Consider the following 26,663-nt stretch of genomic DNA (forward strand, 5'->3'; position numbering starts at 1 on the left):
AGCCTGGGAGCATGACACCTCCAGCTCTGTTCTTTCTTAAGATTGTTTTGGCTATTTGGGATCTTTTGTGTTTCTATACAAATTTTTAAAATATTTGTTCTTTTTCTGGGAAAAATGCCACCGATATTTTGATAGGGATTGTAGATTGTGCTTTTACTTACATATTTGGAGTGAGCATCACATTTAAAATGAGGAAAGTCTCAACCTCTCTCTTTTCCTCTTCCCCTTTCTCCCTTCCATTCTCCCTCCCTTCGTCCACCTCCATCTGTTTACATAGCAAAAGTTTAGCTGGCTTATTCTACATCTCTTGGAAGAACCCATGAACCATAATTTACTTACTAAATAAAATCCTTGATGGTTCTAACACTGGAATATACTCTATAGAGTTGCCAAAGCAAAATACAACTCAATGACCTATGGTCACCTCAAATTGTAGCATCTGTTTGATGAGTTTTGATTAGGGGCTCATACTCAATGTTGTGGTTGTTTCCTGTTCATCATGTCTTTGTTATGCGGCCTGTCTTTCTATGTCAGCAGTGAACAGTCTCCAGTGCTGATAGTTCAGTTCTAGGGATGATTGCCCATCTCTCTGCAGGGCCCATGTGGGAACTTCTGGTGAGTTCTGTGTAATTTGCAGAGCTTGCATTATAAGCCAGCCAATCCATAGCATACTCTCCAAATCTGGTGAAAGTCTATTCAGATATTTCTTTTGTGATATTTAACAGTCAATATCTTTGTTTTATTTAAAATAACAAGCTCTATTAGAAAAATAGTATACAAATAAATTATATAAAATGATCTTAAATAATTTTTTTTTGTTTGTTGTTTTGCCTTTTCTAGGGCTGCTCCCGCGGCATATGCAGGTTCCCAGGCTAGGGGTCTAAGTGGAGCTGTAGCCGCAAAATGATCCTAAATAATATTCTGATCTAAATTTTTTTACTTAAAATCATTGTTTTGCCTTGGGAATTCAAAAGTAACAAAATAATTAAAAATTGTCCATTTTCTTATGATTGTTATTTTTGAAGAGTTCAAATGAGTAAAACACTATTTTTCTGATGTATAATTACTGTGTAGCTATTCCTAACCTTCCCAAGTAGGTATAAAACAACCTCCTCTATGTAAGTATGTTTTGAATATTCTTTTATTTATTTTCAGTATCAATTCTGTCTGTTTATTTACATTAGTGATAATATTCACTATTCAAAATAATCATTTCTCTGATGTTCATGTAAATCTTTAGGGAACCTGAAATGTACTGATTCCTTAGATATGCATGTATGTTTGCAGAAGGGCTCTGTGATAGCTTGTTAGGACTGCCATAGCCAAGTGCCACAGACTAGGTGGCTTAAAAGACATATTATTTTTCTCACAATCCTAGAGGCCAAAAGTCTGAGTTCAAGATGTTGGGAGTGTTGGTTTTTCCTAGAAGCCTCTTTCCTTGGCTTCTAGATGACTGTCTTCCCTCTGGTCTTCATGTGGTCTCTTCTCTATTCCTGCCTGTGTCCTTATCTCTTCTTCTTCTTCTTTTTTTTTTTTTTTTTTTTTTTTTTTTTTTGTCTTTTTGCCATTTCTTGGGCTGCTCTCATGGCATATGGAGGTTCCCAGGCTAGGGGTTGAATCAGAGCTGTAGCCGCTGGCCTACACCAGAGCCACAGCAACGCGGGATCTGAGCTGCGTCTGCAACCTACACCACAGCTCACGGCAATGCCGGATCCTTAACCTACTGAGCAAGGCCAGGGATCGAACCCGCAACCTCATGGTTCCTAGTCAGATTCGTTAACTACTAAGCCACTACAGGAACTCCTATCTCTTCTTTTTATAAGGATGTCAGTCATGTCAGCTTGTGGTCCACCCACCATTTGACTTCATTTTACCTTAATTCCCTCTTGAAAGGACTAATCTCCAAATACTCATGTTTTAGGTACCAGGGATTAGAACTTCAACACATGAATTTTGAAGGGAGATAATTCATGCCACACCATTTGCACTTCAGTAGGGGGCAAATGGGATGTTCCCTTAGATAACAGGAAAAAAATGCTTCCATTACATCCCTGTGGGTCTGAGGTATCTACTAATCTCAGTCCAGCAAATGAGTACAGTATATATGTTGGTATCTTTCTCTTGACACAGATGAAAAAGTTTAAGACCAGATAAAAAAAGTTGCAATAAGTCATATCTTTTGCAAGTGGTAGCAGAAAAGAAGACTATATTCTGTACTTGTGAAGATTGGCTATACACAATTTTGTTTTTACATAAATGGTAGATACCACTTTTATACATAAAATAATTCAGTAAATAACTCAAGGGATTTTCAATTTGTCAAAGTAGTCTTTTTCTCTGTTATTAAGCAGAAAATCTAGAAGAGTTCTGTAGTTGGAGACAAAAGGCTGAATCAAAGAAGGGAGAAATAGTTATGATTTTTAAAACCACTAATTGAAGCTTTAAGTGTCCTCCAGTGTTCGGGTGATTTGGGGCTGATGTCTGCTCTGTTCCTTATTTTCCTTTACTGGCAGTGTTCACCATGGCAACTTCAATAAAACCCCCCCTCACAAATGTTTTTCTTCTGAAGTGCAAAGCACCTTCTTAAAGAAGGCTGACAACCTGGTAGGAATGGTGTTTGGAAAATACCAGATGAAAAATATTTTGCTTTCCTCATGATTGCTGTAGGTGGCCAGGAAGTGAGGAAGTTCTTAAGGGGATAAAGGTGGGTGAAGGAAACATTTTGTCCTGTTTGGGAATAAAAATTAATTTATTTGGGGGGTAGAAAATTAGTTTTTGTTGTTGTTGTTGGTTGGTTTTTTGCTGCATCTGTGGCATGTGCAACTTCTGGCCAGGGATCAAACCTAGGCCACAGCGGCAACACAGGCTGCTGCAGTGACAGTGCTGGATCCTCAACCTGCTGTGCCGCAAGAGAACTCCTGAAAATTATATTAGAGAAAATTTCCCCTTTCACAACATTGCCTTATTTCTCATCTCAGAATCTGGACAAGCTTTGTCATACAAATTCATGAGCCACTTTGGAATGTGGATTTTGTACAGGACAAATTTAGCTAGTACATGATTCTGCGAAAGCTGGTTGAGTACAGATCAATTTTCTTGGGACTACTTTGGGAAACTTAATTCATATGGGACTTTGAGCACACATCAGATCTCTCTGGATGCTCCCCAGTCCTTCTCCATAGAATAGGGAGGCAGTAGAAGCCTAGCAAATCTCAGCCTTTGAATCACATCAGAATCAAGTGAAGATGTTTAGAAAATTCCAATGCTAGGGCCTTACTCAGAGATTATAATTTAAGGGCTAGGTGATATTGAGATGGAAGTTTTTTTTTTTTTCAAGTACCCAAGGCAATTTTATTTTTAAAAAATTATAGTTGATTTACAATGTTCTGTCAATTTCTGCCCTATAGAAAGTGACCCCGTTGTACATATATATATATTTTTTTTTTTTCTCATATCTTCCTTCATGTTCCATCACAAGTGACTGAATATAATTCCCTGTGCTAAGCAGCAGGACATCATTGCTTATCCATTCCAAATGAAATAGTTTACATATACTAACCCAAACTTCCTAGTCCATTCCACTCCCTCCTCCTCCCCCTCAGCAACCACTATTTGTTCTCTATGTCCATGAGGTTGTTTCTGTTTTGTAGATAGGTTCATTTGTATCATATTTTAGATTCCAGATATGTGATATCATATAATATTTGTCTTTCTCTTTCTGACTTCACTTAGTATGAGAATCTCTAGTTCCATCCATGTTGCTGCAAATGGCATTATTTTGTTCTTTTTTATGGCTGGGTAGTATTCCATTGTATATCCTCATCTTCTTAATCCATTCATCTGTCAATGGACATTTAAGTTGTTTCCATGTCTTGGCTATTGTGAACAGTGCTGCAGTGAACATGTGGGTGCATGTGTCTTTTTCAAGGCAAGTTTTGTCCAGATATATGCCCAAGAGTGGGATTGCTGGATCATATGGTAGTTGTATGTACAGTTTTCTGAGGGAACTCCATACTGTTTTCCATAGTGGTGGTACCAATTTGCATTCCCACCAATGGTGTAGGAGGGTTCCTTTCTCTCCACACCCGCTCAAACATTTGTTATTTGTAGACTTATTAATGATAGCCATTCTGACCTGTGTCAGGTGGTACATCATTGCGGTTTTGATTTGGATTTCTCCAATAATTAGTGATATTGAGCACTTTTTCATGTGCCTGTTGGCCATTTGTATGTCTTCTTTGGAGAAATGTCCTTTAGGTCTTCCGCCCATTTTTCAATTTGATTGTTTGGTTTTTTTTTTTTTTTTTTTTTTTTTTTTTTTTTTTTGCTGTTATTTATACGTTATAAAGTATATAAGTTGTTTGTATATTTTGGAGATTAAACCCTTGTCGGTTGCATCATTTGCAACTATTTTCTCCCATTCCATAAGTTGTCTTTCTTTTTCTTTTTTTTTTTTTTTTTACGGTTTCCTTCACTTGCAAAAGCTTGTAAGTTTGATTAGTTCCCATTGGTCTATTTTTGTTTTTATTTCTATTGCTTTGGGAGACTGACCTAAGAAAACATTGTATGGTTGATGTCAGTGTATGTTTTGCCTGATTTTCTTCTAGTTTTATGATGTCTTATGTTTAAGCCTTCAAGCTATTTTGAGTTTATTTTTGTGCATGGTGTGAGAGTATGTTCTAGTTTCATTGATTTCCATGCAGCTGTCCAGCTTTCCCAGAATCACTTGCTGAAGAGACTGTCTTTTTCCCATTTTATATTCTTGCCTCCTTTGTTGAAGATTAATTGACTATAGGTGGCTGTGTTTATTTCTGGGTTCTCTATTCTGTTCCATTGGGCCGTATTGCTATTTTTGTACCAGCATCACACTGTCTTGATTACTGTATCTTTGTAATATTGTCTGAAGTCTGAGTTATGCCTCCTGCTTGTTTTTTTTTTTTTTTTCCCTCAGGACTGCTTTGGCAGTTCTGGGTTTTCTATGGTTCCATATGAATTTTTGGTTTGTTTGTTCTAGTTCTGTGAAAAATTTCATGGGTAATTTGATAGAGATTGCATTAAATCTGTAGATTGCTTTGGGTAGTATGGTCATTTTAATGGTGTTAATTCTTCCAATCCAGGAGCATGGAATGTCTTTCCATTTTTTGAATCCTCTTTAATTTCCTTGATTGATGTTTTATAGTTTTCAGCATGTAAATCTTTCACCTCCTTAGGTTTATTTCTAGGTATTTAATTTTGGGGGGGCGCAGTTTTAAAGGTATTGTATTTTTATATTCCTTTTCTAATGTTTCATTGTTAGTATGCAGAAATGCAACCGATTTCTGAATGTTAATCTTGTATCCTGCTACTTTGCCGAATTTGTTGATGAGTTCGAGTAGTTTTTGTGTGGAGTCCTTAGGGTTTTCTATATATGGTATTATGTCATCTGTATGTAGTGACAATTTTACCTCTTCTCTTCCAATTTGGATACCTTTTAATTCTTTTGTTTTTCTGATTGCTGTGGCTAGGACTTCCAATACAATGTTGAATAAAAGTGGTATGAGTGGGCATCCTTGTCTTGTTCCAGATTTTAGTGGGAAGGCATTAAGTTTTTCTCCATTGAGTATTATATTGGTTGTGGCTTTGTCATAAATGGCTTTATGTTAAGGTATGTTTCTTCTATACTCACTTTGTTTTTATTGTGAATGCATGTTGAATTTTGTCAAATGCTTTTTCTGCATCTACTGAGATGATCTGTGGTTTTTGACCTTTTTTTTTTTGTTAGTGTGGTGTATGATGTTGATTGATTTGCATATGTTGAACCATCCTTGTGAACTTGGGATGAATCCCTCTTGGTCATGGTGTATGATCTTTTTTATATTTTGTTGGATTTGGTTGGCTAAAATTTTGTTGAGTATTTTTGTGTCTAAATTCCTCAAAGATATTGGCCTATAATTTTCTTTTTTGGTAGTATCTTTGGTTTTGATATTAGGCTGATGGTGGCTTCATGGAATGTCTTTAGGGGTGTTCCTTAAATCTTTTGGAAAAGTCTAGGAAGGATGGGCGTAACCCAAGGCAATTTTAATGTCTAGTTAGGGCCAGGAATCACTATATTTATTGATCTTAAAGAGTCCTTCTAACTCTACTGTTCTAAGTCTCTTAGCTACAAGGTGACTTCAGCAGATCTTGACTCTGATACAAGTGCCAAAGCCAATTAAGGATGTTTGCTTTCAAATTCATGTATCTTTTTTTTTCCTCCCCCAAGATCCAGGAAGGAAAGTCATTTAGTCTAGCATCTTTATTCCTGTTTATCAACTCATTATCCACAATAAGCCCAAAAGTCATGTCAGTGATCAGTGAAGAGGTAATAGTTTCACTTTCAAAACACATTGGTTTTCAAAGAATTTTATTGCTTAAAATTTGGTCAAAAGGCATTAATTTGAGTCAATATCATATCAATATTTTTTTATGTGTGTGAGAATGGCCAAGACAAAGTTAACAGAAGATTCTCAAATGACTCCACAACTCTTTGTTGGCATAGTGGATAACTTTTCTTTTTACAGCAGTGGTCTTCAATTCTGATGGCACTTCAGGATTGCTTGGGAAGGCTTCCCTTTGTAGAAATCCTCCTGCTCAGGCTCTCAGAATCGCTGGACCAGGTACCAATTTTTTGAAAGCTTGCCAGGTAATACCAAAATGGAGCCAGCCTGAGGATCACTTGCTCTAGAATGAAGTTGTGTGGACAAATTCTGTCAACTAACCAGCCAGTGATGAAATGCTGAAGTGTGTTAGCCATCTCTCTGATTAGAAACGGCACCTCTCTTTTCTCTGTGGATAACATTGTCAGAGCTGATTATTCTTCTTTTGCTAAAATTACCACTGTGAGAAAAATCTGTTCTTTTAAATGTTCAGCCTTATTAGACCACAACTATTTCTATTGAAGCTGGCAAATGAAATGTTTCCTTCTTAAGTTAATGAATAAAATCCAGGCCTGGGTTCTCAAGAACCCTTTGAAGATGACTGAAATCGTGGGTAAGAGGAGGACAAAATGCAGAATTTTTTTTTTTAGGAAATGAACTTTTTAGGTTAAATTGCAATCAAAAGGCCTCAAGGATGTGTGCCTTTTAAGTTTTTTGTTGTTTCTTGATAAGTAAAAAAATGCATTTCAGCATGATTGATTGTATAGATTGTGGTCATCACTGGAAACTTAAGGAGCCCAGAGCCTCAATTCCGTAGTAGCAAATATCTGCTTAATTGTCATTCTGGAGCTTGGTTTTGGTGTTTCCCCAAAGCCTATAAATCATTATCAAACAAGAAAATCAAGTAATTAAGCTCTCTAGACTGAATCTGATCTATACTCTCTACCTTCAGCATAAAAAGGTACTCATTCATATGGCTAGTTAAACTCTCTAATAATGAACCTGGATCAGGGAAATGATTTGCTAATGCTTTCACAAATATAGGGAGTAAGGGAGTTGATTTTCTCCCAATCACATATGCCAAATCCACTCTTGTTTTTAGTGGCCTGGATAGAAAGCCAAAGCTGACATACATGGAAAAAGGATGATAAAAGTATTAATAGGAGTTAGTAAAAAAAAAAAATGTTGCCTTCACAAATTACATCTGAACTCTTCTTGAGATGACTCCAGGGCACTGTTGTAAATTCAACAGTTTATGATCAAGTTGCCTTTTATCCTTAAAATCAGACAAAACAATTATTTAGAATGCAATAATAGGTTTAATATTCATGGACTTGAGAAAGAATGTGAATTAAAATTCAGTCTGGGATCTGAATTAGCACCATCAAAATATGGAAAGAATTCAATATACATGCACAAATTAACTTTCATAACATACATAGGTAAAATATATTTTGTTTACTTGATATGTTTGTTTTAAAGGACCTTCTTAGAGCTGAACTTATTTTTATTAGTTGGCTGGGCATGATACTGGTTGAACGCCCCTTAGTTCCAGGGCCTTGGCAAAATTCACCTCCAGTGGCTTGCCTGTGCCTTTGGTGAGCCTCAGGAATCGAATACAACCTCGGAAACGAATGTTGGTTGTCAGGCCAAACTGGTTGAGGCCATCTGAAAAAACAAGCAGAGGGCTCAGTTTTGAAACATAGCTACTATGTTAACACCACGTTTCAAAGTCAGCTGTTAGCTTAAGATGCAATTGGAAGGCTATTTTATGTATAGTTAGTGATTTTGTTCTTAGCTTTACTAAGTTAAACTCGTAGAGAAACATCAGCATTTTTATAGTTATGTATATGAAATAGGGTGATATCACAATTATGCATGTGAAGACATCAAAGAATTTGGTTTGGAAGGAACAAGTTTACAGTTGTGACTTAAAAGTATTAAATTTTAGGAGTTCCTGCTGTGGTGCAACGGGTTAAGGATCTGGCATTGTTACAGCTGTGGCATGGGTTGCAGCTGCAGCTTGGATTCAGTCCCCGGCCCAGGAACTTTCATGTGCTGTGGGTATGGCCAAAAAAAGTATTAAATTTTATTAAATGAACCAAAGTAAATGATAAAGTGCTTTAAGTACTGAATTAGGATGCCTTTCTTTTTTTTTCTTTTTTTGCTTTTTAGCGCCATAACTGCAGCATAGGGAAGTTCCGAGGCTAGGGTCGAATCAGAGCTACAGCTGCCAGCCTAGGCCACATCCACAGCAAAATGGGATCTGAGCCGTGCCTGTGACCTACACCACAGCTCATGGCAACGCTGGATTCCCCAACCCACTGAGCAAGGCCAGGGATGGAACCCACATCCTTGTGGATATTAGTTGGATTCGTTTCCACTGTGCCACATTGGGAACTCCTTTTATTGCTTTCTTATACTGTGAAAACAAATCCTAAAAGGTTAAGGTGGCTGTGAACTCACACAAAATCTTTCTCTTATTAAAGAGAGAGTCCCTTTTTTTAGCCAGCCTGCTAGGTGCTAATTAGGATCCCATGACATAGGTTGTGAATGGACATTATTTCCTTCATGATACCTTGGAGTTCATCCTGATTGAGGCAAAGGTAGGTATTTTCAAAAACTCAGAAGCAACTTTGGAAAGAGGAGCTCAGAACTGGTCCCCATGACTTCTATCTTTTCCTCCATCAACCACCGCTGAATATACATTGTGCTTGTTTTGTGAAGGAGAGGTGCTCTATATAAATGGGGACAAAGGTTTCTTTTGCCAAAATACTGAAAACCATTCCAGGAGTCTGTGTTATTACATATTTATTAAGAGGCACTTGGCTTATTTCTCATCAAGTCGGGTACTCTTGTTTATGGGCACTTTAGGTAACTCTCTGTGGTTTACATGCTATATTTAACGTGCTAGAGAGGGATTTTTGAATGCAGATTTATTGCTTGGGTTTCTTTGTAATATAAATATAAACCCTATAATAGCCTAAGGGGGAAATTAGTTATGTTTAACCCAATGATTTCCAGAACTTGAGGAAATAAGTCCCATAACATTTTATGATTCCTCCAGTATATTAATTTAAAAAAAAAAATCAGAAAGAACACCAATTCTGGCCTGATTCCTGTTAAATGCCTCATATCTTTTATAAGTCAAATTCATTTCCTCCAGCCTGCATCTCCTCACGAATGAAATTTTGGAGGCTATCATGAAACATTCGGTCCCATGTGGTTTATATAAGTAAAATGCTCATTTTACACACTGGAAATGTCAGCTAAGGTGTTAGTTATTGGAGTCGATTCTAAAGCTAGGAAGCAAGTATACTTAGGCACACATTCTTGGATGTATTTATAGAACATCCTGTTGTGTGAGTGTTCTGTTGTGTGAGTGTTCAAACCCACTCACACAACAGAGCAAGGAAATTCTTGCTGGGGTAAGCGACACTGACCTGGGAACCCTCCAACAAACACGGGGTCATTTGTATCTGCTGATGTCGATGCTGGGTTTGGGCTCTGGGCTTCCACCTGGTTCCCATCCACTGTCAGCTCAACGCGGTGTTTGATCTTTTTGGCCACGACTTTATGCCACTTCCCGTCACACAAATGCCCTGGGATCCCAGTGTCGTAGACAGCGGTGAACCAACCGGCGCCATTGTCCACATGAAACATGAGCTAGAAAGTAGGGAATGGAACAACCACAGATGGTTTCATTAGAAGGGTACCGTGGTAGTTCACGTCGTAAAAATCATCAGGTGTCTAGGAAAGACACTGGCTGGAATAGTTTGAGATGAACATAAGCACGGCATGGTAAAATTTAAAAACCAAAAACGACAGAAATTAAAATACGAATTTAATGACCAGGCATCACAAATTATGCTCTTTGCTTTTAGACATTGTTGGGAACCATAGGCAAGATGTGTGAGGCTGATAATAAATAACTCTGCTTTCAGGAAAGGTGAAATACAGTTTGAGGCCAGGTGACCAAAAAAGGATGTAGTATATACACAGGGAAAATCCTACCACAGGTCTTTTTAGTGTGGGGTTCTTAGGAAGCTAGTTTACAAATTCATTTTAAAGGATGATTTTTTTTTTAATCAAGCCTTTGATGTTTTCATTATATATATATTTCTTCCCTTCATGGAATCTATTTTATATACATGAGTGAGAGCTGCATAAATTATGTTGGGAGGCACGCTTCCTGTCACAGGTACCAAAGACTTTGAACCAGGAGGCCAGTTTAATTCTTAACAAAGGAGAACTTAGATTGAGAGTTCTTGTCTAAATGAGAAAAATCTGTTTTTAGTAATGTGGCAGGGTCCCTGAAACTTGAGATGACAGCATTCTTTTGAAGCTGATGGAGAAAAGAAACATATTGAAACATTAAAAGCAGTCAATCTGGCAAAACATTTGACAAGGCAAAAGAAAAGAAATGGGGGTTTAAAAAAAGATCAGAAGTGCAAGCAAATAGGTGGAAAGGTTGTAAACTATACAGTGATGTAAATATTGGTTATGATTTCACGATATTGGGTGGAGTTTGCAGTAATGGGATTTTGCATATAAAAAGAACTTGGTGAGAAATCCATATGCATTGTGATGGAACTTGATATCCTGACAAGTTGGTAGGAACGCTGGTGATAAGCAAGTGAAGAAGTGAAACTTACTCCAACAAGGCGCAGTGTTTTGAAAATCTGGCAAAATCTATAAACTGTGGCCTATTTGTTCCCCCCTTTTGTTTCTGTACTCTTGGATCTTTTTGCTTGACTGCCTTTGAGGATGGGTGGAAGACTGAGAGGAGAGAAGCAAGAGGCAAAGGAAAGCATATTTTAGGGGAATATGTGGTTTTTCTTCTTGGGAGGCAACATGTGAACAGAAACGTGAACAGAGCTGAAGTGTGAATCCTACTGAATAGCCACACAGGACACTTGTGAAATTTCTTGCTTTGCCTTCCTCTTTCTACCTGTCCCCTGTAGCTCGAAGTACATATAAACTGGTCATCTCACTGCAGGTTGCTGGTCAAAGGCAGGCAGAGACTAAAGAGATTTAGAATTAGATTATCCATTGTGAGCAAACGGACACAGTACTTTATTCTACCACTATAACTTTATAATAAAGGTGTTCTATTGTGAAATGGTATACGATGCTTTTAAATCAAAATTGAGAAACCAATATGTCAGCTAGCCATCTTGGCCTCTGAGAGGTGCTTTATAAGAAGCAGAGACTGATTTTAGACAATCCAAGCCCTCTCTTTTTTCCCTCTACTGGAACCGATCGCTTCATAGACTGTGTATTCATAAAGAGGAGAATAAGAGTGTACTTTTGGCAACACAGTAAGGGCTTCAGATGTAAAGTTACTTAGTCCATTATAAGTCAATACAGTTGGCTTCCTGCAGAACTGGCACATTTAAAGTTTACGCTGGTCTATGGAATAAGTGTGCTGAAACACACAAGAATTGAGGTAATCCAGAAGATAGGATGATACAATCTAGCATTCTCCCAACAAAGAATAGAGCAAGGCTTCCAAATAGAGCTTTCTACATGTAAACAACAATATTATGAAGAGATCAGAAATAATCAGACATCACATGCTCACCTTTTCATCAATCATTTCAATACCCATTCCATCCATTTTTTGACTGCTGATTCCCAGAAGAACTCCAGTGGTTCTCGTTGTGCGGAATTCAAATTCTACAAGCAGGTCCAATCCCACTTTGAACCCATCAACTGTACAATGAAGATTAAAATAAAAAACAGAATTTTGGAATTGTTAATTGTACAGTGCACTGGTTTTTACTAGCTTTCAATTCATGTGCTAGACAATTATAAGTTCCAGACTTTCATAAGGCCTATGCTTCCACCACTGTATCATATAACAAACTTTACAGTTATTGCTTATTTTCTTGGCTGCCTGCCTTCGTAGAATATCAGTTCTTTGAGGGCAAGGTCTTTGCGTATCTTGCTTACCATTTTATTTGTGTGCTTACCAAAGTTTCTGGCACATAACGGAAGTTTAATATATATTTATGGAATAGATGAAGGAATGAATATACACTAAGATTGGCTCAGAGAATCGCACAGCCAGGTATGGTTGTTAGAAGTCTTGGTGTTAGACAAGGTAAAGCATTTCAATGATTATTCAATAAAATTTTATTGGGGCGGTCTAAATGGTACCACAATGATCTAAAAGAGCTCAAATATCCCCATTTTATTTATAGAGAAAGGAAATGCAAATGCAATTTTGAAGCATATTCTAAGACACTGACTTTTCTAGTTTCTTAAGTCTTTATAATTTTCCATATTTGAGTCACTGGTTTACTTAATCTTTTTTTTTTTTTTTTTTTTTTTTTTTTTGCTTTTTTTTTGCTTTTTAGGGCCGCACTCATGGCATATGGATGTTACCAGGCTGGAGTCCAGTCAAAGCTACAGCTGCCAGCCTATGCCACAGCCACACAAGATCTGAGCTGCATCTACAACCTACCCCACAGGTCACAGCAACACCAGATCTTTAACCCCCTGAGCGAGGCCAGGGACTGAACCCACGTCCTCATGGATACTAGTCAGGTTCATTTCTGCTGAGCCACGATGGGAACTCCTCTCTGACAGTGTATCTTTTTTTTTTTTTTTTTTTTTTTTTGGTCTTTTGTCTTTTTAGGGCTGCACCTGCAGCATGTGGAAGTTCCCAGGCTAGGGGGTCTAATCAGAGCTGTTGCCGCCGGCCTACACCACGGCCACAGCAACGCCAGATCTGAGCTGCGTCTGTGACCTACGCCACAGCTCATGGCAATGCCAGATGCTTACCCCACTGAGCGAGGCAAGGTATCAAACCTGCATCCTCATGGATGCTAGTCAGGTTCATTTCCACTGAGCCACAATGGGAACTCCATGATAGTGTGTTCTTGAAGGAAGAAATGACATCCTGTTCAGTTCTGGTTCCCATGTTAATGTCTACATGCTAAGTGCTTGTTAATTTTTTTTGTAACAAATGTTTGTTCCTATGGTAACCACTAGACTGAATCTATCTTGAAGTATGTTAACATCATACTTTTTGTTATTCTGTACTGGTTATTTCATATTTTCCTTTCCAAATTGCACACTTACTGTCAGTGATGAGACCAGCACTGGAAATGTTCACTGGACTGGGGGAAGATACTTAAAGAAAGGCAGAAAAAGGGGCCGATCATCATCACCACCAATAAGAAATGGGCACCAGTATGTGTGCAGTGTGTGTGTGAGAGAACATGAAACGGAGCTTTGCAAGGAATTGAAGAGAGGGAGGAAGAAAAATTCTCTCATCTCCAGAAAGGAAGACAGGGAAAACTGGAACATAGATACATTACATAATATAAACATATGAACCTTTTTGCAGAATTACATTTATTTTGCTATTACTGACAGCAATTCTAGCAATCGAAGAAACTCTCCAAATAGCCTTTAGCTTTATTTCTTCTATTCTTATCAGAATCAGATGCATTAATCATTAAAAGGCATTTTTATTCCTTCTCTAAGTTTTTATTTCTGATTTAAATAAAAGATACTAATTTAGGAGCCCAGGGACTTTTATTTTCCTATACAACCAAGACGTCCATATTTGGACTTACGTAATATTTGACAGGAAGGATATGGAAGCACCTCACCTGCTTTGGCAAAACCTGTTCCATCAAAATACGTCCCTTTCTGAGCATGTGCAAAACACGTTCCAACATGGTAGCTGGACGTTGGCCGTTCAAGATCAGCAGGGGCTTCCGTCATCTGAAAATTCCTGATGCAGCCATCAATGCTATAGGTCACCTAAATAGTCATGTCAGAAGAAACACACATCGGATTTCAGCAGAAGTTTGCCTTTATGTAGATCTCGATCATTTGTAGGGTGTTCTAATCATCAGCCCATTGTCCTACGGCATCTCCAAGACTGCCTGGGTCAGCACAATCGCCCCAGGCTTCAGCACAAGCTTACAGAGAATCCTGTGTTGTGCTGCCCTTTGTTGTTTTTTTTTTGTTTGTTTGTTTTTTTCTTTTTTTTGGCCACGTCTGCAGCATGTGGAAATTCCCTGGCCAGAGATCAAACCCACACCATGGCACTGACCCAAGCTGCTGTGGTGACCATGCCAGATCCTTAACCTGTTGTACCATAAAAGCACTCCTGTGTTGTGTTTCTTAAGTTGAATGTATCTAGCCTGGAATATGACTGTTTTGATATTCTAAATACTGCACACTATGTCTTTAGTGGGACCATTGGATTGAAAGCGCTATGGGCCCCCATGAATATTGTAACTTTTTTTTTTTTTTGTCTTTTTGGAGCCACACCCATGGCATATGGAAGTTCCCAGGCTAGGGTCGAATCAGAGCTGTAGCTGCCAGCCTATGCCACAGCCACGGCCACGTGGGATCCGAGCCACGTCTGTGACCTACGCCACAGCTCATAGCAAGCTGGGTCCTTAACCCACTGAGCAAGGCTAGGGATCAAACCTGCGTCCTCATGGATACTAGTCGGGTTCATTAACCGCTGAGCCATGACGGGAACTCCTGATACTGTAACTTTTAATTAGTCTCTTATGTTTCTATTTCATGTTTCTATTAATAGTTTATTAACCTTACTATATATACTTTTTTTTCATAATCTATGTTCAAATTCTACTTGAAAAGATAATTAGGTTTGGTTCAGTGCTTCTTCCTTATGAAAATCTAATGAAACCAGTGGACACGTTCCTAAGAAAATGCACATACAGAAAACCTGAAAGTTTGCATGAAACGGTCAAAGTTTAGGGACTTTGGAAATAAATCAGTCATACTCTGCTTCATCATATTTCATCTGGTTTAAGGGACCCAAGTTAAACACTCCTGCCCCTCTCAGTTCAGAGATTCTCATTTCGATTGATCTAGATGGGTGGCATAACCAATAGCTATGAAAGGAAAGTAATGCTGATCATCCGCAAGAGGAGCCAAATACCGAGAATTATAACCACAGTGAACACCTGTCATTGATGAAGAACAACGCTGCATCATCATGTTCGAATCTGAGCAGAGAAATGGGACACACCTGTGGGTAGCACATTTTCTAAAACCACTAATCCCTGTGTTTAACCATTCTTAAGAATGCTTTCCAAAGCAAACCAGGACATGTGGTCTGACCAAAAATTATTGGGTGAATAATGATTTACCAAATTTGTGAGGACCTTAAATTCTGAATCCAGTGTTGGACAGCTGTACTCTAGACACTGCATCTCTCACTATTTGCTAAATCTCTAGTCCTGAAACAACAGCATCAATACCATCATTATCATCTTCCTTGTTGTCTAGAGCTTGCTGTATACTTGGTACACTTCCAAGCATTTTAAATATATTACCTCATTTAATCTTTCCAGCAACCTTGTTTGCTTGGTGTTATTATTATCCTTTTTTTTTTTTTTTTTTTTTTTTTTTTTTTTTACAAAAGAGAGAACTTTGTCAAAGAAAAATTAAGTAACTTGCTCAAGATCACACAGCTAGTGAACAGTTCAGGAGGTATTCAAATCAAGGTGTACACTCAGTTTTGTAACCTTGCCTCTCAGAGTCAAATCTGTTTAGAAAAATTTTCATTTCTCAAAAAAGATGATTTCCTATTCATCTATACTTGGTCATGGGCCAAAGTGACCTAATAATTCACTATATACATACATGACTCAGGCAGCTACTTAGGCCACAAAGAAACAAATAAAATGCTTACTGGACCAATTCTTCGGGTGGTGTAGTTAATGGGTAGACCGCCAACATAAAGCATTCCCACCACATCCAGAATATCGGCTTTCTTGGGACTGATGGTTCTGTTGGAGGCACCGTCTACATCAAGAATTCCTTCTTGCTTAATTCGCATAATCTTAATCTACCAAAAGAAGAGGACTCATTAATACCAATCATAGATAAATTTGAAATACACAGTATATGATATAACAACCTTTAGGATATTCCTTCAGAAAAAGTGAAATAACTTACTAAGCACCTGATATGTGCTAAACCCATAATATAAGTGAAAATAAACCTATTTACTGAATATCTCAAAGTCTGTCTTTTGTATTGGTACCATCGCCTAAAGAGCATGAAATCTTCCTGGGCGAGTTTTAGGTTGAAGACTCTTCTATAGTTGCCAAGTGCGCATGTGTCAAGAGGTACGTTTGTTGTAAGGAGACTTGCAGATTGAGAGACCTATCGTGAACTAAGTGGGCTGCAAAATTCATGTCCAATTTAAAAAGTGCATTAGTTTGATTGAGCAAAGCCTGGCCTCCCCAGCACAGCTTCAGATATGGCACATCCCTCCGCTGAATAGGCACTTCTGCAGTATTGAAGGAAGGGCAGAGCATCCAGGCTGCACTGCTGTTTCTCCTGCAGCTGATGAGTACAAAGTCAGGGAGAAAGATGGAGAGCTGACTGGTGCTGAAATGACAGCGGTGGAATGAATTATCTTCTGGGGCACAGACAAATAAGGGGTGTGAAGAGAGCTTGAGCATAAAATCCTTGAGCCTGAATTTAGGAAAAGGAGCATGTAAGCCTGTGAAATGCTGGAGTACAATAATGGTTTAAAAATGAACCTACATCAGGATTAGAGTAATTTAAGGCCTTATTTTACACTTATCTATTCTGGTTTCAGAAACAATTTTTTTTAAAACCTTCAAGGATAAAATCCTTCCTTAATCTGGCTAGAGTATTTAAACTATCTTTCTTAATCCCAGCCTCATTGTGGCCCAACAATATGTCTTTTTCTCAAGTGTCATATTTATTATTCTATTAGGCAGAGATGAGAATAAACCTTAATATGAGCTCCTTCATAAAGACTTGCATTTGCTAGTCATAAGCTCCCTGGAAAATTTCTTTTTTTTTTCCAGATAACAAATTGGTTGACTTGGCGGTTTTTATTACATTTTTTTCAGGTTCCTTGGCTCTCTGTACAATACAAGCCCAAGTATGTTAATATATCAGAATTCAATATCTAATAATATCTTACTCAAAAAAATTAAGCATTTAATTGGTCTACCTAGGGAAGCTTGCCTTAATAGGCTACCACAGGTGCAGAGACAAATTCTGAGTTTTCATTTTAATCAGGCAGTATATTATCTACTTGCAGGCATGCCAAAGAGGACAGTAAGCTGGCAAATGAGCCTTCTGTGCCCATAATAGTACCAGCTTCTGGGTATAAGGCCAACGTTTTAAAAGTTGTTCCAAATGACTGTGGGTGGAAACGACACTCTAGAGGCCTGTAAACACGACGTAGCAGATTCCCAGACTCTTGGCATGCTCAGGCTAGTGGGCTAGTGTCGGGTAGGACTGGGGATGGAGAACCTTTGAGCCCATTTTAGTGTTGCCAGCTTTTAAGTCTGTCAAATATTACTTCATAAAGGAGAGGTCATTTTAGCATCTCAAAAGGAGGAAAATACACTCTCAGAATAAATACGACTCTTTTAAGTTGAATACCTAGCGCTTTACAATGAACATGCTCCACTGTCTCATCATCATCATAATAATACTCAGAGTATTGAAAATGACTTGAATGGCCTGGCCCTAGTTTGTGGACAGATGTTGGGGAACCACAGCTGTAGAGCAATGTTAGAATCTTGTAGTACCGTGATGAGGCACGTAAATGGTCAAATATAAACCTGCCCAGGTCTGATCACATTTTACGAGGTACACGGCACTTGCTTTATTTCTAGCCTCGGCCACATTCCAGTGGCACCAGAGTCAGTGTTGGCACTGGCAAAACAGTACGGGTGCCAGGGAGATGCCAATGGCTGCCACCCAGTAACGTCCTCGTAGAGTATTGCCGACACCCTGGAGACTATTACCTTGTGCCACTGGCCATCGTTGATTTTGGTGGGGATCATGGTGTTGGTGTCACCACTTCCTAAGTCATAACTGAAGTAGGGCAATCCATTTCTCAGCTGAACTGTGGCAAAATCAGCATGATTGATCCGAGCCATGTAAAACAGCAAGCCTGATTCAGCTTCGGTTCGCACTTCAAATTCAATGGTGAGACTGTGAGATAAAAGCATGCAAACTAAAACAGAAGAAGACGAGTGTTCTTATGCTAACACAGAGTGTCATCTGATCATGGATGCTGTTTCATAAAGGACAGCAAAACATTTTCCCAGAGGAGGACTTTCCAGGTCTGCTGATTTCCTAAACTGGGCTTCTCAGGCTCAGACAAATATAATTCTGTTCTCTACTGTACTCAGTGAATTTTTTTTTTAAAGTTCACATTTATTAATGAATGTACTTTATTAAAAAAAAATTTTTTTTTGGTCTTTTGTAGTTTTAGGGCCACACTCTCAGCAAGTGGAGGTTCCCAGGCTAGGGGTTGAATGGGAGCTACAGCTGCCAGCCTACACCGCAGCCACAGCAACACAGGATATGAGCCACGTCTGCAACCTACACCACAGCTCATGGCAACACCGGATCCTTAACCCACTGAGTGAGGCCCGGGATCGAACCTGCGTCCTCATGGATACTAGTCAGGTTCGTTAACCACTGAGCCACGACGTGAACTTCAACGAATGTAGTTTATTCAACGTGAATAAATACAAATACTTAGGACTTCACTTATTGGTTCTTATCTGATAACTCGGAACAACACATACCGGTTTTTAACTTTGGTGTCATCAAATGCAATTGCGATGTGACTGTTTCTCGAAAGCCCAAACTGTTTGCTCCCTATCAGGAGAGCTGGTTCTGTTTCTGCAGCACAAGGACCCTGTAACATACCAAGGAGAGAAGAGAAGAGGTTACAGACTCCATTCTTTAAAAATGTAATACTGCTGCTTAATAGTTGCTTATATTTTAGTTTAATGTTCTCATATAATCTTAAGTTCCTTAGAAATAAAACCTGTCTCTTATTCATCTCTATTCACCTACATAGTAGGTACTTACTATTCAGTGCTCAGTGAATGTGAATCTGTTTTCTTACTGCACCCTTGAATTGCCAAAGCAATGTGCTCAAAAATATCCACTGATTAATTCATGTTTCATTATCCCTGAAGGAAAACCATTGTTTATATTTCTAAGAAAACTGGAATTTTCTTCTCAGTTTTACTTCACTCATGAAGAGTTATATTCTTAGAAGATTGAACAGGGAAAATGACAAGCTTGACACTGAGTTCTAAGAGTAGAAAAATGTGTTCCTTCTTGCCCTCCCCACTTCTCTCTCCCACTGTAGTACCTTTTCTTGAAAATTACTGGTGCTAGAAGGTTTCCGTGAACTTAGACTTTCAAGCTGGTGTATCTCAACTTGCAAGTCAGCCCATTCAGGCCCTCAGCCTGTTGCTAGGCAACCCAGCACACTTTTTAATATAACCCACCATTCACCATTTCAACAGCCACCATTCAAAGATCAACTTCCTAGGGTGCTTACAAGGAGAGCTCAGTGCAAGGCTAGCTTCAGAGGCATGCTACCTGAGCTTGATGCTCTGCTGTCACCATCCTGAAAGTCTTAACAATTCTTAAACAAGGTGCCCTGCATTTTCACTTGGCTCAGGGCCCGGCAAATTACAGAGCCAGTCCTGGCCGCCTGAACCTTCTTTGGCTACTGGAATCCTCAGCTCAATAGATAATCAAGGCTCTTCAAATGACCAAAGCCACAATTCCTTTCTCTGTTCTCTATTTTCACAAAATAGCTCCATGTACAGGCTGCTGAAGAGTCTTTTGGAACAAGAAGTACAGGAGAACATAAAAAAACAAAACAAAACACTGCATGCTCTTAACTACACCACCGTTTTGAAAGATCTATAGTTAATTGCTCTGGATGGGCCTCTGCCCCAGTGCACACTGACTCAGCAGAGATTCTCAAAGAGCCCAAGGCAGGCTTTTGATGCAGCACGTTCTTCCCAAATAGTGCACCTTGGAGATGACTCATCAGCGCACAGGAGATTTTTACTTGATGAGGAAAAGCCATGCCCTCTTTTCTCTTGAGCTTGGTCAAATGGAGCACTCTGCCACAGCAGGTAAAAGGCTTTAACTGTTTGGAAATGCTTTAAAATTAGTCTTTATGGAAGTATTTCCCTTCTTGCTACCCCAGGAGATGGTCAGTTACAAAGAGCAGGCTGTGGCTGCAATTCACACAGCTCTGCAAAAACCCAGTGGGTAGAACAGGGATATGCTCTTTGTTCACCCAGATGAATAGGCCTCTCTTGGAGTCAACATGTGGCACCTTTCTTATTACACTGCCTGAGAAAAGAGCCCAAGTGGAAGGGCCTTGGTAGCTTAATGTCTCAGCCTGCAATGATGCTATTAGTAGAATTGGGATTCTTTATCAACCTCCCACAATATTTCCCGTAGAGCGAACCATCACCACAAACATATGTCATCTGCAGTCTTCCTCGGAAATCTTGACGAGAGCCGACCTACTGGGAGGCCATCAGGGGCTGAATTTAGCGAAAACACCTCTAAACACTCAGCTCTGAAAACTGAGGGACTGAAAAGGTCAGTGGAGGTGGAGCGATTAGGGAACTCAAATGCGTTGCCTAAAAGGAAACCACCAGCGGGTTATTTCCATGTTATCCCTACCGTGGTCTAGGGGCTACATACAGATGTTAATATGAAATAACTTTTCTGATACAGTTTTTTAAATTATTGAAGCGGCAATTGTAAAGATTAGGTAGCAGTTCTTTGTTACGGAGAGCTTTTTTTTGTGGCTGTGCCCATGGTTCATGGAAGTTCCCGGGCCAGGGATCAAACCCAGGCCACATCAGTGACCTGAGCTGCTGCAGTGATAATGCTGGCCCTTAACCCACTGCATCACACGGGAACTCCATGGAGAGTGTTTTTGTATGTTCTGGGCGTCGTGGCCTGAACTCCATGCTAACCTTGCCTGCTGGCAGGCTGGACAGGGCCAGATGATTTCCTGGTGGTCTCAAGCAGAACACCTCTGCTACATATTATCAGATTTTCCAGGTGAAAAAGGCCCTGCTTACATTATTTCAGAAAAAGCTTTGACTTTGTAAGGATCCTGTTAAGAAGCACTACATAGCACACCCACTTGAAATCTAGGAAGAAGAGTGTTTCCTGGAAAGGCTCCTGCTTCACTTTTGCAACACGTAAATTTGACAGGTCAGTGGAAACAGTGGCGAATAAAACAGTATTCTCAGATTGACCAGTGCTATAGACAAGAGTGAGAACAATGCATCATTCTATTAGGTAACCTCAAAGTACAATGCCGTTATCTAAGTTCATTGTTCATTATTCTTTAAGGACCTCGGAGTTGATGATGTTTCCTATCATCAATCTGCAATGGGATAAATATTATAGATACTGCTTAAATAAAATGTCCATCACCTTCCTTTATAAAATTGGCAGTCATGGGGGGTGGGATGGACTGGGAGTCTGGGATCAGCATGTGTGCCCTGTGGTATATGGAATGACTGGTCAATGGGGACCTGCTGTATACTGTATTGGGAAGTCTACCCAATTACCCAATAGTCTGTGATGGTCTATATGTGAAGAGAATCTGAAAAAGAATGGATGTGTGTATATGAGTAAGTGAATCACTTTGTTATACAGTAGAAACTATCACAACATTGTAAATCAACCATACTTCAATAAAACTTTAAAAAGTGAAAAAAAAAATGGAAGAGGACTGAGAAGTGCCAAGGTAAGAGGATTTTATGTGTATCTACTTTAGGATTTAAATGGGAAAATTCTCCAACAATCTCTAATCTGGCAACGTTTTTGGTGCACGCCTAGATCACTCCTCTCACTGGGTTAAAGGGAGTCTGCTTTGCATCACTTTCCTGGGGGCAAGTCTGAAACCAGGCCTGACATTGCTTGCAAATTTGGCTCTGGGGCCTCCTGTTCCTTCTCTCTCACACCCTGCAGAGCAGGGAGCTGCTCACCCTGCCACTCAAGCATCTTTTTTTTCCCCTTCTAATAGCATTTTAAAGAGGGAACATGTGAGATGGAATAGAAAGTGTCCTGAGATTTATGCAAGAATAAAATGATCTTATTATTAAGGACATTTTCAACCCTACTTCCCATCAAAATCTAAGCTAAGAGGAAAGGTTTTCTAATGTGATAATTTAAAGGAAGCTTTAAAGAATGGTCGTTGAGAGGTGATTCTTTCTCCTCCAAGCCAGTGTGAGCTTGAGGGGAGGTGTCATCTTTATGGACGTGATATTTGGCCTGTGTTATTTTGGCAACACTGATCTCTGAAACGTGGTAAAACAACAGTAATACAAATACTGGGGCCTCATCAATCTCAGCACGTTACAATCCTGCCACCTTGTGGGAACTCTTTAAAGTACACCTGGGGGAAAATATGGAAGGACAGGATGTGCTTGCTTCTTATTTGTCTCTGCTTGGCAGGTGGTATGATGTATGCAGAGAATACTTGGGTGGGGAGTCTAAATGTGATGATGCGCCTGTTGGTGAGAGCAGGGATGTGGCTGGAGAGGATTCTGAGGGAGGCCACGCTTCCCACGGCCACGTTTAGGCAAGGGGACAGCACTGCAGATTAGTAATGGAGCTTAACATTTTCACCCTCATGCTGTCCCTCAGTTAAGTTCAGATCTGCATAAAGCAGTGGTCATTTCCCACTTCTGGTTGTTGGCTGACATTTGCATGTGAGTTATTGGATTCAGGATGGCATATGGCTGGTGGATAAGCATCCCTTGACGTTAGATTGGTGCAGAGTAGAGACTTAAATTGCACTGATCAAAACTGGTATCTTTTTTCTTAAAAGCATCAAATGACGAAAGATATAAAAATTGCATCACTGGAATATAATCAGCAAAGATACTAATTTATGATGCTGTACACCTGAAAATAATATAATATTGGAAATCAACTCTACTTCAATTAAAAAATTTTAAAAAAATCACATCATTTTCTTCCTTCCTGTGTCAATAATCCTCTAACAAATGTGGGCTAAAATGATTATCTGTGATCTTAGGTGCTTCTTTTTTCTTTTGGCTATGCCCACAGTATGCCTAAGTTCCTGGATCAGAGATCAAACCTGCACCACAGCAGTGACGATGCCAGGTCCTTAACCCACTGAGCCACCAGGGAACTCCCAGGTGCTTCTTTGTGATGCTCTACTTTCGGGATGAATACTAAGTGGAAGATACTTTTTATGGCACTTATTTTAATGTTCTGAAGTATAAAACCCCTATTCAAGCTGTTTACTGAGCAAGTGAGTTATGCCAACTCTTTGCAATAAGCTCTTTTGGTAAGTAGTGGGCATTTACACTACTAAAGCCTGAAGAGTGATTCTTTGCAGTATGGCAAATGTATGTTCTCCCTTTAAATACATCTCAGTAGCCAATCGATTTATCCTTTGGCTAGACCGTACTTAGCTTTTAAAGCCATAGCATTAAAGCTGCTGGAGAAATAGCTTTCTTTTGCTCCATTACTATTTTTTTTCTCTGCTCACTTCTTTCCCCCTAATACTCCAAAAGTCTTGAACAGCACAAGGTCTCTTCATGGCTATTTATTCGGCCATTAGTGTTCACATTTTAAACTTTGAAATTCAAAGTTCAAACTTTCCAATAAACTTCAAGTCAAAAAAACGCAGCCAGCCCATTGTACACAAATCCACACAGGTCATGCTGGTTGTAAAGATTTAGTATACATGCCATATATATGTGCAGAGAACCTGTCACGTTTTGACAACTTTCTGTAATATTAGAAGTCCACACTCTCATCTGTTCTTAATCTCTACCATCCTCCATGAGAAATCTCCACAATTATAATACGTAGAGATGTTTTATCCAGCTCTAAATGGGCTGAAGAAAGAGAGCTGTATAAAGACAGACTACCATACTATCAAATGAGACGATATGCATAAAATATGTTCTCTGCTCTATGATGTTGTGGCATGTATTAATAATAGGATTGACATAATCCATTTCATAGGGCAGGGCTTTCTCAAGATACTCTTAAATTGCCCTGGAGTGGAGTCAGCGCCGTCCCCAGGATGTGAGTTGTTAACAGGGAGGAGTATGACTGTGTCAAGAAGAAAACAAAGGGAACCCAAAATAAGCGAGGGTTCCTGTCAACCCTGCTGGAACTAATAGGGACACAGAGACAGGCAGTTCCACTTTAGAAACTAACATGTATTAATTCTTAACTCAATTCTTAGCATTCTGAATTCTGATTTTAAAAAGAAAACAGTGAGACTTGAAAATGATGGGAGACTTGAGATAACCATAGCATGCTGGAGTTTGTTTAAAAATGGAATACTCCCCCGCCCCCACCCCCTTTCCTAGCACTTGCTCTCAACCTAAAATCGTGAAAGGTTAAACTAACCTTAGAAGAATGCTGGCGTGTTATTGTGAGCCAGGCATGGTGTTAGGTGCTTTGCAGATAATTTATAATTTTTTTTTTTTTTTTGTCTTTTTAGGGCTGCACCTGTGGCATATGGAAGTTCATGGGCTGGGGCTTGAATCAGAGCCACAGCTGCTGGCTGACGCCACAGCCACAGCAATGCAGGATCTGAGCTGCATCTGCGATCTACACCACCGCTCATGGCCATGCCAATCCTTAACCCACTGAGCAAGTCCAGGGATAGAACCCATGTCCTCATGGGTACTAGGCAGGTTTGTTACCACTGAGCCATGACAGGAACTTCCAGATAATGTATAACTTATTCCATGACAATCCTCTTAGGTAGATATTATGCTCTTTGTTTTTCAGTGGATTCCTACATATAGAGAGGACAAGAAAGTTATTCAGTGACTCTTGAGTTGATGGAATAAAGGTAGGTGGGTGATGGCAGGATGGGCAGGCGGACCTGGATCATAGATCACTTGGATTAAAGCCCCACTTTGCTTCCTCAGTGACTCTCAAGGTGAAGAGTTGAGAGGGGCTCACTCACCATGTCCTTTTCCCCAGTGGAGAAATCAGCTATATAACTGGATGTTGCGGAGGAATAAAGGTTGAAAACCACTGCATGTAATTTATCTTTTTACTAAGTTATGAAGATACAAGACATTTAAGCATATTTTTTGAAATGATGAAAATCATCTCTGGTCCCTATACATCTGCTGTTAGCATATGATGTCTTTCTTGGAAAGGTTTTTCTTAACATGTTTTTCTAGCTGTTGATACAGACAATGATTATGCAGTATATGTGTTTTTATATCCTGTTTTACTCACTTAACATAATGTCACAAGTATGTCATCATCATTTTATACTGCTTTGATGGAAAGATTTTTAGATACAATCACAGTATGGTGGCATATTAAAAATTGCATTTTATGGACCTGTTTTCACACTTCTAGGTACCACTAACCATTTTGCTTGGATGCATTTTAACACTGTCCCCTGTCAGGCTTCTAATTTCAGTCTTGGAATCCAGCAGGTTGTGTCTGCAGCCCACACTTGCTATTAATCCTGACTGACCTCCACGTACATTTGTCACTCTGTTATTTATGTTAGGGTCTACTTTCTCAAACATGACTCTCAGTTTCTCTGTTGTCCTCTTTCCCTCTCTCTGGCTAGCCATGATGATATCATATTCATCTTTCCATTTAGTAGACTCTTAATAAACTATTTATTATTATCAAGTAAGACGTCAAACCTCTAAGTAGCCTTTAGAAAGCCAACTCTTCTCTCCACACACAAAAAATGAAAATAAGAGAAAGAAATCAAACTAAAAGAGGAGATATGTATGGTCCCAGGATCTGAAACTCCAAAAACACAGTATGAGCCAAAAGAGATGGAAAATTCTAAAAATATATAATTTGGATCATCTAGTTATAAGTATTTACAATGTGCAAGGGAAGGGGAAATAGCAGTTAGAATTTAGGTATCTGTTTTAGTGTCCACTAATGTGTGTAACTTCAGGCCAGTCTGTAAGTTCTAGGGCTTTCTTTTCTCATGGGGAAATTAAGACTCAGAATCTTTAAGGTATCATATAGTTCTAATGTTCTGTGCATCCTTCTATACCAACTCATAGGACTGCTACTTAACCTCTCTTTTGCTTTTGTCTTGTCTACTAAGTGGAATGCTAATTTTGGGGGAAAAATCAAAACATACACTACTGTGAGAAAATGAAAGTGGAATTAGAACAGAAAGTTACAAGAAAACTTAAATGAGTTAAAAATCTCCAGTCTAGATGGGAAAGTGTTTTGTTTTCAGAAAAAGTGAAAAAAAAAAAAAAGTGATCTCTAGAAACCACAGAAAGATATGATTGAGAGCTCTTCTAAAACAAAGTTTGTTTTAGAAACACAACTTAAAAAAGAAAGGTGATCCCTGGGGAGTATCAGGGTTCCTCCTCCAATAAACCATAGCATTTCGACAAGGACTGGCCAAGGGACCTGAGT

General features: G+C 39.1%; 1 protein-coding gene across 1 annotated transcript in view; it reads right to left on the minus strand.

Moving 5' to 3' along the window:
- The window catches only part of LAMA2 (laminin subunit alpha 2), a 594,330-nt gene continuing 574,032 nt past the window's right edge, over positions 6,366-26,663 (minus strand). Inside the window, 7 exon segments of the mRNA XM_021084463.1 lie at positions 6,366-8,063; positions 9,839-10,061; positions 11,980-12,110; positions 14,021-14,174; positions 16,090-16,245; positions 18,197-18,386; positions 18,989-19,101. Of these exon segments, the coding sequence (XP_020940122.1) occupies positions 7,906-8,063; positions 9,839-10,061; positions 11,980-12,110; positions 14,021-14,174; positions 16,090-16,245; positions 18,197-18,386; positions 18,989-19,101 (1,125 nt within the window). The 3' untranslated portion in view covers positions 6,366-7,905.

This window comes from Sus scrofa, chromosome 1, assembly GCF_000003025.6.
Source record: "Sus scrofa isolate TJ Tabasco breed Duroc chromosome 1, Sscrofa11.1, whole genome shotgun sequence".
Taxonomy (NCBI): Eukaryota; Metazoa; Chordata; class Mammalia; order Artiodactyla; family Suidae; genus Sus; species Sus scrofa.